Source organism: Gossypium arboreum, chromosome 2, assembly GCF_025698485.1.
Source record: "Gossypium arboreum isolate Shixiya-1 chromosome 2, ASM2569848v2, whole genome shotgun sequence".
NCBI classification, from domain to species: Eukaryota; Viridiplantae; Streptophyta; class Magnoliopsida; order Malvales; family Malvaceae; genus Gossypium; species Gossypium arboreum.
In genome coordinates this window covers 96,641,283-96,660,468 of record NC_069071.1, presented here as the reverse complement: position 1 = coordinate 96,660,468, position 19,186 = coordinate 96,641,283, and the positions used below count along the sequence as shown (strand labels likewise).

General features: G+C 33.7%; 1 protein-coding gene across 1 annotated transcript; it reads right to left on the bottom strand.

Moving 5' to 3' along the window:
* Nucleotides 1-663: 663 nt before the first annotated feature.
* On the bottom strand, nucleotides 664-6,225 carry LOC108462201 (probable polygalacturonase At1g80170). The gene is made up of 10 exons (XM_017762179.2): nucleotides 4,755-6,225; nucleotides 3,721-4,666; nucleotides 3,313-3,441; nucleotides 2,954-3,124; nucleotides 2,829-2,849; nucleotides 2,504-2,711; nucleotides 2,140-2,221; nucleotides 1,884-1,992; nucleotides 1,498-1,614; nucleotides 664-1,372 (listed from the first exon to the last, which is right to left on the bottom strand). The coding sequence occupies exons 2-10, from the start codon at nucleotides 4,006-4,008 to the stop codon at nucleotides 1,058-1,060; spliced, it is 1,440 nt and encodes a 479-aa protein (XP_017617668.1). The 5' UTR covers nucleotides 4,009-4,666; nucleotides 4,755-6,225; the 3' UTR covers nucleotides 664-1,057.
* Between the last annotated feature and the right edge of the window lie 12,961 nt (nucleotides 6,226-19,186).

Here is a 19,186-nt window from a genome sequence, read left to right as displayed (position 1 = left end):
ACCCTCCCAAAAACCTGAATCTTACTTTGCTCCATAAAAGGTTCACAAATTGAAAACAAGATCAACTAATATATATGTCAAACTTCACCCCACACAAAATTTTAAAATGAAAATCATCTATATAATTTATAAGACGAACTATTTGATACACTGTCAGTAGGATTAGAAAATTAATAGATATTTTATAAGAGTGTAATAAATTATTTAAAAAAATAGAGATACATGTTAACTTTTTAAGATTACTTGAACAATAAAAAAAACTACACTTCCAATATACTAAATACACTCACACTAACCCTATATGTAGAATCGAATAAAAAAAGAATCAAATGCTTAGATGAGAGACAATAAACAAGTAGGGAGTAGTGAGTAGCTAGTTTGATAAAGAAAAATAATAATAATAATGGCGACAGCTTCAGAAACAAATTCATATGATTATCATCTGTTTTCTCTTGCCTTTTAAGCATAACAGTATTGAAACAATCAAAATCAATTTTGTTTTTAACCTAAGGGACAAGAATCTGGTTCGAATTTTTATCTTAAAGGCTTTGTTTTCATAAAAAATAAGGAGTATTTTGGAAGTCCCCCTTCTGTAGGGACTGTTTACTTGTGTTGCAAGTAACAAACTGGACAAAGTGGCATAGCCCTTCTCACCTCAAGATGTTTAGTAAGTAATCTAATTAAATTGATCTTTCTTCTTCACTGTAACTAGATACATACATTGACTGCATTTTACATATCCTTGCTATATTGTCTGGATGCAGGATAAGCAGTTGACATTTTTAGTTCCACAAACAGAGTTAAGAAACACCATGTGTTCTTAATATTTAAAAAGAAATAGAAATAAATAAGTGAAACACATTGAGGCATTTTTATTTCGTTCATGGAGTTAAAAATCTCCACGCCACTTTTCCAAATAATAGTTCCTAAGAATAATGACATCTGCTATTTCCAATAAAAATTTGACTCGTGACTCAAACCTCACCGGCCTCAACTGTGCTAGTTAGCTCTTGTGCAGTAATACTATGCCATCATTTTTCATATGCCACAGGGAGCTTTAGAGTTCAGTGTGAATAATATGATCTTCAGTGGGTTCGGTAAGCTCAGCATTGTCTTTCCAGTCAATAAGAATAGAGCCTTTGTCGTGGGAACTGAGGCAGTCGGCTGAAGGATGAACAAGCCCGTAGCCGAAGCCTTGTGCAGAGTTGCAGTAGGTCTCAACTGTGCCATCTTTCTTCTCCAAGTTTACATTGCTTAGGACTAAATTGCTACAGGGAACAGTATTACTGCAGGCAAACTTGATTGCTTGCTTGCTTTTCGTTGTCCCACTAATGTTTCGGTATACAATCTGGCTTATTTGCACTGCTGATGTCTAACAAATAAAAAAAGAACAATGAATTCACGTGAGCAGTATTCTAATTGGATGAGAGACTCTTTCAAGAATCGGGACTCTTAAGGCAATCATCATACAGATACTGAGTAACTTGGATTACGCACCTGGTTTTGGCAGGTTGTTGGTGAATCACAGTAGAATTGATCAATAATGATGGGGTTAGCAACATCTTCCATCCTCACATTTTCGAAACGCACACCACGAACATAACCAGAACCACCCTATATCAAAGAATCACAAAGAGACAGATGTCATTCTCAAACCCGAAGTGTCTCCAACTACAAATCGTGTTCAAGCAAATATCAGATCTCATATCTTACTCAGAAACAGCATCTAAATGTTAAAAGTATGCTACCATCTTGTCATTTTTTCAGATATGTTCACAACTGAAGCCCCATATAGTCCTCTACTTTCTACTTTGCTAATACTGGCTAAATGCTTATTCTTATTGATAAACGACGCTAGATTTACAAGATATGTCTCAAAATACCTGCCAAGTTTTAATCCTGACACCATTCGTAGTCTCCCTGAGTAATGCTGTATCCAAGACCACGTTTGTGACAATGCCCACCGAGTTATCCTCCCCAAGGCTTCCAATGCTAATTGGCCAAAATTTTCATAAAATAGGAATAAGGAAAGAAATGAAACAAATAACTAGTTTACACTGTACCATGTGTCTCTCAAGTAGATCTAGAAACAGTCGGTAGAATTAGTTAATAGAATCTAACTGGAAGTTCGGAACACACCTGACTCCATGTCCTGGTCCACAATATATTCTCTTCATCTTGATAGTCGATGAACCATTGACAATTGAGATGCAATCATCACCTGAATTTCATATACAGTCAGCATGATTGTTTAACCAGTCAGTATGCACACATGTAATAAGTTGAATTATAATTTTTTTAACACATCCTTTCAGCTTCATTGTTAGGCTTTGTTTGTTTGGTGTTTTTTCTTTTCCAATAGAAAGTGTAAAACAAAACTTAAAAATGAACTAAAAACAAGAGACAAATATCAGAAAGTAAAAGCACCAATCAAATTGAGCTTTAGGGGTATTCTTATCTTTCCACAAACAAAGATGCTAGGAAAGACAAAAGATCTAACAACCTGTTCCTATTTTGCAGTCTTGAAGAACAACATTAGTTGATTTAGTGATGTGGATTCCATCAGTGTTTGGACTGTCTCCAGGACATGTGACTTTAACACCAAATACTCGAACAGCTTCAGACTTTGAAATGACGAAATTCATCTGTTGGCTGTTCTGAATAGTAAGGCCTTTCACCTTAATAGATGAGCTTGAATCTATAGTCAGTGCCTGCAACAAACTCATACATTAAATCTAATTCGAGATTTGTTGCTAGTTCAAATGCACAATCATGGCATGCTACTTATTGGAAGCGTGAGCTTTATAATTGTGGAAACAGAGCCTTACTGTCGGTGCCCCTCTGCAAGGCTGCCAAAGAAAAAGCAAACAGAAAAGGAAATACATGTTACATTCTATTTGTTTGACTCGTAACTTGAGCATGAAAGAATTTTAAAGAGAATCATAAGAATTACATTTGACTTGTTCTTTTTGCAAGATGCTGCCCACCATTTGCTGCCTGATCCATCGATAACTCCTTTTCCTTGGAATGCTACTCCCTGCAGCTTAGAAAAATCAAGCCACAGTCTAGGAAGATCTGGGTCCCAATTCTTGGGTTCATCTGGGGCCACTATTGTTCCATCAATCTGTATAATAACAATAATAATTATGATTTAAGAACAAATGTATAATATATATATATATATGACTGATATTAAAGTTAAAAAGTAATATGAAGTTATGAAAATGGAATTACTATTCAAGATCATTTAACATGGATAAAGATAATCGAGATGTTATTTCATGTGTTTAGCTTGATGTACACTGAAATTACCTGAACAATCAACCTCTCTGCACATGGCCCCTTAAACTTTGTAGCATTAACTAAATAACGATGTCCAGGAGGAACCAATAAAACTGATTTTCGAGTAGAGCATGCTGTGTCCCATGCTTTTCTAAAAGCCTGATGAAGAAAACATTGCCGATTTATCAAATGAGAAATTATCTTACATCTATGACAATGAAATTCTATTTGGCTAATAGTAATAACGCCAAGCATGAATTTCCCGACAGCATTCATATATATCTATTTTCTTAATCCTTGAAATTGTTATGCTTCAGACCCCCATGGAAACAGCGACAACAAACTACTGCCCAAACCATAAAGCTTTCAATGTGTCCTAAAAAAACAATAAAGGTAATTTCAGGAGTCAGAAAAAGTACATAATATATATATATATACCTGGGTGTCATCAGAAACTCCATCTCCAACTGCTCCAAAGCTATCCACATTCACAAGAACCTTGCCACCATGTTCACTTGTCCAAGATGGGGACTCAAGAAAGTCTGTATCTTCTTCTACAATGTCCATGTCTTCAAGTATGTTAAACTTGTCATATACCACGTTTCCTGCAACTCCATATGCTGCTATCAATAAACCAAGAAAGGAAACAAGGAATAATTTAGCCATAATTTGTTCTGTTTTGTTTGTTTGGGAGATTGGTTTAGTTGTATAAATGCAATAAGACATTGATTTAATTTATATATGCAGATTAGTTTAGGAAATGAATGGTTTTGAGACCTATCTGTCTTGGCTTAAAAGTAGACTAAGGTGCTACATTTTCTACATGCCCACACTTAAAGTACAAGGGAGATTTTATTTTAAAGTTCTTTGCTTTACTCTTCAACCAGTTGCCAAAATTCACCAGTCAAATGTTATGTATTTAGTACAATCTATCTCTCATTCATATAAGTGGATAAAATAATTAGTAGAGGAAAGTAGATATATATATATTAACTCAACTTTATAAAATGAAAAATGAAATATCACCAAGCATGCATGCAGGGATATATTTAACATGAAATATGGCAATACATACCTAAATAGAAATTTTTTTGCAACTACCTAAAAAGAAAATTGAATTAGTGAATCAGGGGAGAAAAAAGATTCTTTCCTGTTACAAGCCAAGAGCTTCAAGCTAAAGTGACTGCATTTTGGAAGATTTAAGCAGAAGATGCAGACTTCACAAACAGGTTTCAGTTTCATGTAAATAAAAGGGGAACAAGCTCAAGTGTTGTCCCCAAGTTCTCAGTTGGATGAAACAGCAAGTCTACAATGACCCTAAATCTTAGATGCCTTACAGAATTGACCCCTCCTGGTGTCTGTTCTTCAGTTTCGCAGAGCAGACCTGCGAGGCCAACAATAACATATATCATACATGCAAAATACGAACGTTCTGGGCAAATTCCATAAAAGGATTTCATTAAGTTAAATACCAACTTTCCCGCTTTGGCCAACCCTGCATGATTACACCCACTTAAAACACGTAAAGATGTCACTTCATCTGGTATCAGACCCTGATGCACCATTGCTTCCAACAGACTGACACCTTCTCTCCCCATCTCGTTTTGGGCATATCCATTGATTATAGATGTGAAACAGAAGACATTAGGTATAGGAAGTGTCTCAAAAACCAGGCGAGAGAGTTCAGAATGGGCACATCTTGAACACCCCATCAATAAGAGACCATGAAACTTCAATACCAAATTCAATAGCCTGATTTTATTGCAAAACAGTGCACGAGCACGCAGATTCGACTGTGAGTGGAGGGGGTATCCTCAATTTTTTTCAAGATTTCTATATTTGGAGAGCATTGAGAGGATTCCATTATTTTATATCCATGGCAAAATATATGCAGAATATGTCAAACACAAACCTAGAATTAAGGGTGCAAGCATCTCATTAATCCTTCACCAAACATTACACCATATCTCAAACAAATATTCAATGGTACCACAGTGCCACAAAGAGGTTATTAAGGAGATACAAACACCAAAGTTATCTTTGGCGTACATATCAATTAGCGCTGACTGAATATCCCCCTATTTTCGTCACAAAACACTGACTTTGCCTGCCAAAGAGAGTATCCCCCTCTTCTACTGGATAAATTCAAGAACCTCAAGAAAGAATGAATTAAAGGGGTTTTTTTTTACCGCAGAAATGCATCCTCTTAACTAATTCAAGAGTATCGGACAGCACATCAGTCTCGGAATATGCAGGAATGATTGAATCCCATGATATCAAATTAAAATGCCGGTCAGGCAATTGATCAAACAACTTCAAGGCCACATTACCCAGTCCCATATGCAGATGAAGATTCATAAGTGAGCTTCTAATAAACAAAGTCAATCCGAACCCAAGTGAAATCACCCTGCAATGAACTTGAATTCCTTCCATATAAAAATCTCCACTCCCACAAGCAGTTATCACATAAGAAAATGTAGGGCCAAAAGATCAGTTTCTTTGACTCACCATTTCGATATATTGTTGGAAATTTGATGAAGGGAAGGATGCAAAAACAGATAAAAATTGAGTGAAAACAGGATGAACTAGTGGTTCATTAACACGAAAGACTTATGAAGCAACTCATGAACGTGATGAGCTCAATATCCTAGATACGCGCATAGCTGAAGAAGAGAATCAAGATTTACTTTCTTGTTTTTAAGAAATCGAATCTTGATATAATTTTTGTTATTTCAAATAATTTCAAAAAATCAAAAAACCGTATCTTGATTCAATTTTGTTGTTTCGGATAATTTTAAGGATGAAAAAAGTTAAAAAGATTTCAAATCTTGGAAATCTTGGTCCAAAGAACCAAATCTTGCAGCCAAGGCGCATTCAATTTCATATATGAGCTTTCTACAAGCCTATTCTAAAATTTGAAAAGTAATTTAATTAAATATTAAGGCAATATATGAAAATGACTCAAATTGTAAAATATTTAAAGTATATGTGTAATTTTATTTTAATAGGCGGATCATATAAGAATTTAGACTAAAGAGCCCATTTAGTTCATTTAGTTAAATTCTCATTAAAAGTTTACATTTATAATTATTTTGTTTTTTATTTGATGAATTGTTATATTAGTTATACTATTAGAGTTAGGAAAACTTATTTTGGGGCCTTACAAGTAGCATAGATGTTTACTCTTATATACATACAATTGATTTATATTTTGTTGAGTTAATAATAATTCTCTTTGAGATTTTCTTCAATAATTACTCTTAAGTTTATTTTAGAAGCTATTTTAACAATTTTTTAGGTTGTGGGAGTTTTTTTTGCCAAGATCTTTTTCTTGGAAAGGGAATTATAGTCATTAAAAAGAATTGTGGATTCTTAATGTTTCTAAGGCTTCTTAGGATGTCATCTTCTCTTTTCTATCCTTAAAATTTATCGTTTCTTGCTGTTTTGGCTTGCTGATTTTATTGATTTTTGTTCTAAGTTAAAGTTGCTTCAAGAAAGATGTTCTTCTATCTTGTTTCATCAAGAAACACATCAAAATTAAGAGTTTTAATATTTTCTTTTTGTTTCAAATTTTTTTGCACAAAACAATTTGCTTTTGTCTTTAAAATCACTTCTAACAAATCCGTTTGTGTTTTGTTTTTTCAAATCTAGTTAGGGCGTTTTCTTGAGGTCCAAGGACGATTTTTTTCCATCCAAGAAACCCTAAATCGTTTTCTTTTGGACTCTTTACTAGCCAGTTCATCTTTTTTTTTTAAAAAAAGTTCGGTTGACTCTTCTTTGTGACAACTAATCTATTTTTGTTGTTTCTCATTTCAATTTACGTTCGTCTAGAGATCTAGGATAAATCTGCAACTTTGATAAACTTTACAATCCGCTTCCGCATTCATCTGTCTCATTTTTTATCAGATTACATGAATTATTCAGCTTAAATAAGCTGAAAATAATAATAAAATAATTACAACTTGCCTTAATCTAGTGATTAGATTCGTATAAATTTATTTTTCATTGGCTGGTTTCTGTCTAATGATCTGCCAAAATGTCTAATCAAAATTTATCACAATTTCAATGCAAGTTGGCAACTTGCAGAGTTAAGAGTGCACATGTGAGCTCTCAAGTTTGGTGAGCTCGTAGTCTTGGCGAGCTCATATGTTTGGTGAGCTTGCAGGATTGGTGAGCTCGCAGTTTGGGTGACCTCATACTTTTTACTGAACTCATAGTTTTGTAGAGCTCGCATATTTGGAGCTTGCAGTTTGTATGGATGGTCATTTCGCAACACTCCTCCTTGACCTCCATGCTTCCAACTCCAATATCATAACGCAACTTTTCAAACCTCATCTTCCCAAGAGGTTTTGTTAAAATGTTAGCCAAATAATCTTGTAAACTACAGTGAACTTGTAATGCCCTAAAATCTTTGACTTTTGTTTTGGCTCAATTTTGTTGTTAGTTGGCACTTGCTTCGGTGGTTCAGTATCTTCAATGTGAGTTGAAGGTCACTAGTTTGAGTCTCTGCGTGGAAAGGGGGTGTTTTTGTTTTGCTAAATATTTGGGGGCTGCTTAGTTGGAGAGTTAGTGTTTAAGTTGAACTCCATTTAATTTGTTGGGTTTTAATTATTATTGGATTTTAATTAGTAAATCAAGGGGTTAGTTTTTATTTTAGCAAAACCATTTTCCCATATTCCTGCTTTTGTTGTTTTTTATTTTCACAATTTGCTCTTGTTTCTTTTATTTTGTTTTTCTTCCAAGTCCTTACATCGCCATTCTTCACTAGATCTGTTCTTGGATTTTCTTTTTTTTTCTTTCATTCTTTCTTTTCGCAACATCGCTCTTAGTTCTTCTGTTGTGTATTTCATTCTCGGCGTCGGTGGTTTGTGTAGTTGCTCTTGAATCTTTTTTTTTGTATTGTAAGTGGGGCTTTTCTTTCTTTTCTCATTTAATTTTTGGGTTGGAGAGGCGATTGATCCCACATTAATTTAGAACTGTTGGTCAATTATTGCTTTCCAGAAAGTGAAAAGTGCATTTGAAGTTTAATGTCGAATATTGATGTTAGTACGTTGAAGTTAGTTTTGTCGTTTATGGTGGATCAAGTTCAATAAATTGTTTTAATTGATGTTTTTATGTCGCATTTAGGTTATGGATTCTGAGGAGTAAATTCGCATCAAAATCGGACCAGGTGTGTATCGAAAAACACAAAAAATAGCGATCAGCAAAAGTAAAAAAAGTTCACTGTTGATGCCACACGGGCGTTTGCCAGGCTGTGTGGTAGGTCGTGTGTGACACACAGCTGTGTGGTAGACCGTGTGCTGGACCGTGTGGGCCACACGGAAATGTAGGCCCAAAATTCTAAATTTTCCCTTAGGGCTGTATATGACATTACGATCGATCGTAAGCCTTCATAGGGTCTATTTGTGATCTAATAAGCTATGAAACATGAAATTCTATCATTTGTTAGTACTAAGTCTGTTATCTATTGAGTATTCGAAACGGTATATAATAGTAAACTTTGGCTATGTGAAATCTAAGAAACTATTATTTATGCTCAATATCTATTATCTTATGCATGTATTCTGGAAACATGTCTGACATCTGTTATAATCTGTATCTGTATTTGGGATAGGTTATGATATATGGAGGAAGTGCTTCTGTAAAAGGCGATAACTCATCTATTTATTTGGCAGCCTATGTAACACCCCTAACCCGTATCCGACGTCGGAATAGGGTTACGAGGCATTACCGGATAACACACCCCATTCATATACATTTAAGCAATCATAATCAAAATCCATTCATATCAATCACATCGTCCCTTATAAGGTCCTACGAGACCTTAAAACATGCTTAGAAGTGGTTCAAGACTAAACTGATAACATTTGCAAACTTTGGGAAACTTAGAAAATTTTCCAACATTTAAGGGTCACACGCTCGTGTGAAGAGGTCATGTGCCTCACATAACTACCAGACACACCCGTGTCACAGGCCGTGTGAAAATAGGGCATACATACTAACTTGTACCACACGGCCGAGGACACGCTCGTGTGTCATGGCAATGATAAAACTGGGGAGGTTATTGACTTGGGTCACACGGCCGACCACATGCCCGTTTGCTAACCCGTGTGCCACACACGGCTAGCAAAAAACTCATGTTTCTAGGTTGTGTCAAAACTATAGGGTATACTGACTTAATTCGAAAGGGTACCCCAGGGGACACACGGCCATATAGCATGACCGTGTGTCATACACGGCTGAGACACACGCTCGTGTCTCTACCGTTGTGGACAAAAATAGGCCATTTGAAAAGCCAATTTGCCACCCTTATCTAATGCACACATAGAAACCAATTTGGTACCATTTCCATACACTTATAGGTAGCCAAAACACGCCAATTTATACCTATATCATGCCATCTATCTACAACTATTTCAATTACTCAATTCCATATTCAAAAACATACCAATTCAATATGCCAAAATCATCAAAACTTACATAACTTCTAATTGCATTTACTCATCAAATTATCATCTATAAATCATACCGTAATATATCATTCCTCAAGCATTAAAACACCAACTTACTACTATCCAAAATAGCCAACACATAAACATACTAAGCAATCCAACACATAAGGCATTATATACATCACATATATATCACTTACCAAACACATAATTCAAGCCAACTTAAATGGCCATACATACCAACATTTACAAGCCAAATCTCATGGCTAATACCATAACTCAAAACATACGAAGATGACAGTAGCCTATACATGCCATATACCATATATACACAGCTTCAAAAGTACCAACAAAATAATCAATAGTGTGATGACGCTTCCAGACGATCCCCGAGTCCAAGTTAGCTTTAATTCTCTATAAAACATAGACAAATAACACACAGTAAGGTTCATAGCTTAGTAAGTTCGTACTAAATATACTCAATAGTTCATAATATACAAATCATTAATTCGAACTAATTAATATTTAAATCATGATGACCAACAAACTTTTCTCATACTTACTCAAGTGTTTATGAACAAGTTCATAACTTCTTCTATTTAGATTTCATGCTTTATATGTACTTACCTGTACAATGTCATATCGAACTCATATCTTTACATGATACTGTCGAATACTCGATATCTCGCACACTAATTGCCAAAGCATAGCTGAAGTTATCATAACACTAAGTTCCCTTCATAGCCGAAGCTATCTTAGTCTCACACACTAAGTGTCATATATAGCTGAAGCTATTTCGATTCGCACACTAAGTGTTTTATATGGCCGAAGCTTTCTCGATATGCACACTAAGTGCCAAACATAATCGATTCATCGTCGTACACAACCATCATCTCATATATATAATTTATCCAATATTAAAACATTAAAAGCATAATTGTAACAATGTTTATCACGTACAAACTTACCTCGGATGTAAAAACGACGAAACTAGTCGATTCAAGTACTTTGTTCTTGCCTTGATCTAAGTCCGAGTTCCTCTTTTCTTGATCTATATTATAACAAATTAAATTCTTTTAATCACATAATATTTCAATTTAGTCCACAACACATATTTGGACATTTTTCACTTTAGCCCCTAAAGCTCCACATTTATTCAATTTAGTCCCTATTTTATAAATACACAAATTTACCCAATTTTTGTCAAATACATGCTAACCTAATTTTCCTAGTGCATATTTCAGCCTATATTTATCATTTATTTCACAATTTAACCCCTTAATTTACACTTTTCTCAATTTAATCCTTAATATGCAATTTTTACTAAAAATAACTTTACAAAACATGTATATCAAACACCAAGCTTTCATAATTCATCATCAGCATCATAAAACTCATGGATTCATCAATGACATTTTTCAAAATCACTAACAAACTCAAAATTTAGGGCATGGGCTAGCTAGAACATGAAGCAACGATCACAAAAACATAGAAATTATCAAAAATCGAGCAAAGAACATACCTTAATCAAGGAACAAGCTAGCCGAATATCAAATCTCTAAAATGGATTCTTTTTCTTTCTCAAATTCGGTTGAAAGGGATGAGTAAATGGCTACCATTTTGTTTCTTTTAATTAATATTAACTTAATTACCAATTTACTATATTACCCTTGGTTATAAACATAAAAAATCAATTAATGGATGTCCATTAATGTCCATTAACACTATCCATGGTTTAATTTCATCATAAAGACCTCCCATTTAATAATTCATGGCAATTAAGCACATTTAACATATAGAATGCAACTTTTGCATTTTACGCGATTAAGTCCTTTCGTCAAATTAAACACTCAAACGCTAAAATTATTTCACGAAATTTTCACACATACATATTCACATGCTATAAACATTGAAAATGATATTAAAAATAATTTTCTAACCTCGAATTTGTGGTTCTAAAAAACCACTGTTTCTATTTAGCTAAAACCGGGCTATTACAGCCTAGCTGCAACTATTCTGTAAAGTGTCCTATCGACACTAAGTGATATGTAGGGTTGGATGGGTGTTTTTATACCCATATGGTGTGTTGGAATGGTCTTAGTTGGAATGTAGCAGTTGGGGGTAAGATTATATATTTGTATCTATTCTGCTCTATTATGTATCTGTTTCTGATAAATCTACCTGATATGCATTAATTGTTTTAAGTTATTCGTTATGCACTGATTTTCGAAAACTCACTTTATATTTGACTGATATTTTCAAGTAATCCTCAGACTTAAGAGGACGGTGCAATCGGGAGCTCGGTTAATGTCATAATCTATTTAAATTTTATTTTATTTAAATTTTGGGATTTGGGTTTTGTAAATTTTAGACTCTCTGGACTTTTTGAATAGTTTTAGATTTTTAAACTTTATTTCTATATTTTGCTTAATACTGTTTAAATGTTTTTGATGATGAAACTCGTTTTTTCTACAAAATTTAAAGTCTTTCAAACAACAAACCATGTTTCTCAATTATTCCTTTTTAAGGAGTTTCTGTTGTGAAAATTATAAGTTTTTGGAAATTAAAAAAACCAAAATTTTTAATAAAATGGTACGCTAAGATATTATTTTGAATATTCTGGGATTTTGAAAGTTAATGATGATTTTCAAGTTACACAAAAACCAAATTTTCAATCGTGATACGTAGTTACTCCAAATTTTGCCATAACGTTTGGGTCAAATTTGGGGTGTTATAGAACTAATGTGACTTCCTTGGCTAGCTTCACTTCTCCCACAAAATGATACTTAATTTTGAAGTGTTTTGTTCTTCCATGGAACTCTGGATTTTTTGCAATTGCCATAGTAGATTTATTATCACACTTAATCTTTGTTGCTTCTTCTTACGTTAAATTTAAATCGTTCAGTAGTTTCCTTAACCAAATGGCTTGATTTATAGCTACTGGAGTTGCGACATACTCAGCTTTTGTGTAATACCCCTAACTTATATCTGTCGCCAGAATAGGGTTACAAGGCATTACCGGATATTACACCTCAATCACATACATTTATGCAATCATTGTCGTAAACTATTCACAAACATTCACATTGTCGCTTACATGGTAATACGAAACCTTAAAACATGTATAAAAGTGGTTCGAGACTAAACCAATCACATATAAAAGCTTTCGGACACTTAAAAAAATTATGCAATCACAGGTCACACGCCCATATGAACAGGCTATGTGACTCACACAGTTATCAAAAACTCCCGTGTCATAGGCCGTGTGAAAACAGGGCATACATACTGACTTGTACCATACGGCCGGAGACATGCCCGTGTGCTTTGGCTGTAGTCGAAACTGACTTAGGACACACGGCTAACCACATGCCCGTGTGTCTAGCTCATGTACCCTTGTGCCAAGGCTATGTGCCTCACACGGCACTAGACACGCCCGTGTGTCTAGGCCGTACTCTAGACTGACTTTAAATTGTAGGACTACCCCAGGGGACACAAGGCCGTGTAATATGACCGTGTGTTACACACGGCTGAGTCACATGCCCGTATCTCTGCTCGTGTGGACAAAAATATGTAACACCCCTTAACCCTATCCCGTAGTCGAAATAGGATTACAGAGTATTACCAGTCACTACAGTTTGATTACGATTAATAAAGAAAGAAAATAAAATTCAGTTCATAAAGTATATCTTAATGTTTCTTTAATGGGCCCTCGAGACTTAAAATGTATGTTAGAACTAAACTGAGACTCAATCGGAAGCTTATAAATTTTTTCGTAAAATTATTAAATTCTCCCTTTTATGAACAGTACTACACGCCCGTATGGCTTATGTGACACGCTCGTGTCTTCTACCCGTGGAGCTCTCTGACTTTGCCTATGAACAAATTAATTTCACACGGCCAAGACACACGCCCGTGTGGCAATTTGTTTTGTAGCATTTTAGGTGCAGGGGACACACGGCCTAACAACATGCCCGTGTGCAAGCCGTGTGTCTCACACGGTCTGGTCACACGCCCGTGTGCCAGGCCGTGTGGACTCAATAATGAACCTTTCACACTTTACTAGCCAACCTTGCAAATTTCAAACCACAACCGATACAAAATACCAATACTAAAACAATCCAATACTTGACTTAAAACACTTATCATGTATCATTATCAAATATCAATTTACTTATTTCATTATTACAATCACAATGCAAATAACACACTTAAGGCATCCTAGGTACATGCCATTATCAACAATTGACATGCTTTACCTTATTAAGTTCAGGATTGGCCTGGGATGCTGATTCAACGGTCTAAATTTATTTAACCTACGCATAGAAACAAACTGTATGCTGAGTATGGACTCAGTGGTATTTCTATAAACCGAACTTTAAGTCAATAATAAATCATATATCAGTGAACCTTGAGAATTCAATCTATTACTCTTAATAGTTCAATCATTTGTTTTTGATTTATAATACTAAGATCTTGTTAATCACTTTCGATGAAATGTATAAATGTTCATTCATTATCCGTCGATTTTTCATATTTATTCAGTGACAACCAGTATTCAATATCATTCAGACATTCAGTAGCAGTCCAATATTCAGTAATAATTAGTTTTTCAATACTTTTATTTACAATTCATTTGAATAATAATATTATTCACCTTTCATTCAATATTCTGTACTATTTCATTTCAATAACAGACAATATTCTTTGGTAACAACTAATTGATCTTTACTGTTCAGTACTAGTCAGTCAACAGTAATAATTGGTTAATCAGTAACAATCATTTATTCAGTATCAGTCGTTTATTTAGTAATAGTCAATTATTCAGTAGCAGTCAGTCTTTAATACTTTTCATTACCCCTATTAACATGTCTCGGACCTGGACGGATACACGGATCCAACCCACACACCGAGGGTACACAGTGTTTCATCGACCGGAGCTGAATTACACTATGTCGTAACGGTAATAGTAACAGTAATAGCAACAGTAGTGGTACATAAAGTACCTCATCGAAACAAATCTGAAACAGTAACAGTCAGGTATGGAGTACCTCTTCGGAACGAATCTGGAACAGTAATAGTAGTCAACACAAATAGTGTCTCATCGACACAAAGTCGGAATATCCCTGAACACTTCCAATCCTATGGCATGCCAACTAGATCCGACTAGCCCGATACTGTTAACAGGGTTTTCAGTCTTCTTTTAAATAACAATCATTTTCCGGATGTTTAAAATCAGTAAATATTTCAATTCATTTCTCAATAATCACATACTTATCACACATTCAATCCAATATCAATAATCACATATAATTCATGAATTTTTATTCATCTTTTGCCTAAATTCCAATTTAGTCTCTAAACCGATACTAACTTTTATTCTTCACATTTAACTTAACATTTTCATTCAATTTTCACTTTAAACTAATTTCAGCCCTTTAATTTCACCATAGAACCATAATTTCAAAATTCTTTCAATTTAGTCCCTACCATTCAAAACTTATGAATTACTTTACAATTCAATCCTTTAATCAATTCTAACTTGAATTTCTATCAATTTAGCCCTTAATTCATCTTTTTGTTCAACATGAACAATGTCTAATAATTAACTATCTTTCAAAATATCAACTTAACTTCATCAAAACCTTGTTCCAAGGCTTCTAAAACATCAAAATTAAGTAAAAAGGGCTAAATTGACTTACCTATTAAACTTCCAAGCTTCAAACCTTTAGTTTTCCGTTTTCTTCTTTCTTTTCTCTTTTTCTTTCTTTCCTTCCCCTGCTCTCTGTTTTGTTTGCTTTATTCTTCATTTCTATTCTTTTCTTTCTTTATTTCCTTTATATATATATATATATACACATGTATTTATACTTAAATAATAAGTATTATTTATTTATTCATGTGTATCTTATTAGTACATTTGTATCCATTTATAACCATACATTTTTCATAATTTAATATAGTTATCACATAAAATCTTATAATATAATTATTTAATTAATAAATATCTTTTGTAAATAATAAATATCTATTAATACTTAAATTCAAGTATTACAAGTGTATGTATTTTTATTTATACCCTTGTATCAAATCATTACCATACACTTGTCCTTTAATTATTTACTTTATTTAATTATCGTATAAAAATCTTATACTATTATTATTATCACCTTACACTTGTCATATTCTAATTTATTTTCCTAATATAATATCATAGTTTTAATAACCTTATTAATTATAAAATACATAAAAATCTAAAATTCTCTCGATTTTTCTTAAGTTTGCTTCCTCATGTTATGCAAAATGGCTTAATTGCCATTTTGGTCCTTTTCACTTTCTTTTAATCTATAATTAAACTTTTACACTTCATTCAATTTAATCCTTTTATCGATTATCCTTAATTTAAGCTAATTCACTTTATTAAACTTTAATTAACCACTCACTTAACTTCGTAAATATTTTTAATAAATATTTATGAATCTATTTTTCAGAAACAAAGACCTAAAAATGCACTTTTCCGATAATTGTAAAATTCGAGTTATTACAAAATAGGCCATTTGCAAAGCCAATTTGCCACTCTAATCTCAAGCACACATAACAACTAAAATATGATCATTTCAATATGTCTGTAAGCCACCAAAACATGCCAATTCATCAAACGAAAAACTATTACAATTTATCTAATTCTAAATGCATTAACAACTAACCAAGATAACCAACACATAATCACACCAAATAATCCAACATATAAGGCATCATATGCATCACATATATATAACACTTACCAAACACAATTTACACTAACTTTCATGGCAACACATGCCAACATTCATAAGCCAAATCTTATGGCTAATATCATAGTTCAAAATACATCAAAATGACACTAGCCTACACATGCCATATACCATATATATACAAAGGCCCCAAAAGTACCAACAAGTAGTTGATAGTGTGATGATGGTTCCTGATGATCCCCGATGACTGAGCTAGCTTTGATGATCTATAAAACATGGAAAGAACACACAAAGTAAGCTTTAAAAGCTTAGTAAGCCATATAAAAATAAACTTATCACATATCACAATTATAAACCAATTCATTCATATGAATCATGGCATAACACAATAGCAAGTTCATAGTTCTCATTTAGCTCAATAGTTCATAATCACTTACTTATAAGTACATCACATTTCCATGTAGCTCACATATAAAAAGATCATATTCATACTCACCTTTTATTGCCAAATTCCATATACAGTTCATACGTACCTGAATCGGATATACATTCACATAGTTGTTCATTTCTTGGGATGCTCGTTGAACCGTTCGAAATCAATAAGGATACTCGGATAGCTCGAAAAGCTAGTACAATGCCAATGTCCCAGACGTGGTCTTACATGTAATCAAATATCGATGCCACTGTCCCAAACAGGGTCTTACACGAGATCATATACGATGCCAATGTCTCAGATATGGTTTTACACATAAATCTCAAATCGATGCCAACGTCCCAGACATGGTCTTACACGAAATCTCATATCGGAATCCTATGTCATGATATATGTATCCTGTAACAGCCCGATTTAGGGCCAAAATGGAATAGTGGTTTCGAAACCACGGATTCGAGGTTGAAAAAAAAATTATTTTGATTAAGTTTTAGTGTTTATATTATGATTGCATAATTTGACGTTTAGGACTAAATTGAAATAGGTGAAAAATGTGTGTGTTCTAGTTCATAAAGTACTTGATTGAAATGGTGGTTTTAAGTAGAGGTCCTTAAATGGAAATTAGACCATTATACTTTATATGGACAAAAATTTGGACATGGATGGAATTTTTAGAAAGTTTAGTAGTAAGAGCATTTTGGTCATTTGTATAATAAATGAAATAAAATGGGAAAAATAACACAAAAATGTGCTCATCTTCATTTAAGCTTGGTCGAAACTTACATGTTCTCCATAGCTAGGGTTTTTCCAAGCTTTCAAGTTCAATAGTAAGTGCATTCAAGCCCCGTTTTTAATATTCTTTACATTTTTGAAATCCTCGTAGCTCGGTCCACCTATTTCTACCATTATTTCGAGTTAGGGTTTATATTTAAAAATTTACCCATGAATGATATGCATGTATTTTGATGTTTGATGGTAGAATATGAATGTTTGAAGTTAGGAGAACGATCTTTTCTAACGATTTTTAGCAAAAACGAGCAAAACGACATAATCGGTAAAAATACCTATTGTTCATAACTATGTGTTAGAGTGAGAATTTGATCTTGCCTTAGAAGGGAAAAATGACCAGCATGTCATAAAACATAAGAATAAGGGCTAAAATTAAATTTCTGAGCCTAGGGGCAAAATCATAATTATGTAGTTTTTCCATAATGTGATTTTTGGATTGAAATAAATAGTATGAGTGTTAAATGAGCTAAATGTGTTGTTATAGATCAAGAAAGGCGTGGAATCGACCTCGAACGGGGGAAGGAAAAGATTTTGGACTAAATTGCAAAATTCTCATATTTTGCACGAAGGTAAGTTTGTTTGTAAATAATACATTAACTTCATTTACATTCTTATATTTCAGCCTATTATATATATTTTAGCTGATTTTGAAGCATAAATTGACTATTGGAAGAATGAAAATAAGTAATAGAGAGAGAAATCTTGGTTAAACATTCGGAAAGATTGAATAATATAGATGGAACGTAGCTAGGTCACATGTATGGTGCTGAGTGCACATCATGTGTACAAGAGAGCTACGAGATACTATGTAGTAGCTAGGTCACATGTGTGATACGGGGTGTATCCCATGTAGACAAGAGAGCTACGAGAGAGACAAATGTAGCTAGGTCACATGTGTGATTCCAAGTGAAGGACACCATATAGACAAGAGAGCTACGAGATAAATTGGCTAGGTCACATGGGTGGTACTAAGTGTTCACCATGTGTACAACAGAGCCGAATTATATGAAATATGACGGGTGGAGCTGTGTGCTGAAACCACCAAGTATCGAGAATTGATCCGAAGTGTTCAACGGGATGATTTTACGGTGACATTGTAATCATGGACCTATACTTGTGATGTATGAAATATGGTGAAAATGAATTGTGATATGTATGCTAAATGAGGTTAATACAAAGAAAGTGTGAAAGAGTGAATTTACAATAATACTGTTTTGGACAGTCGCAGTGACAAGAATTTGAAAAATCACCAAAAATATTAGGAATTTAATTAGAGGCTGAATGAGATATTAAATTTAAAGCTTAATGAGTCTATTCTCATGTAAGAGAAACAGAGCAAGTAAAGGAACTCTATATTTTGAGATATTTATATCTGTGTGTGACTTGTTTAGAATGACTATGTGATCCTCTGTTCTGACTTTGATAAATCATTAAAATTGTAAAAAAATAATTAATAAATATAGTTTATATGCCTAGATTCCTTATTGAGTATAGTTTTAAAT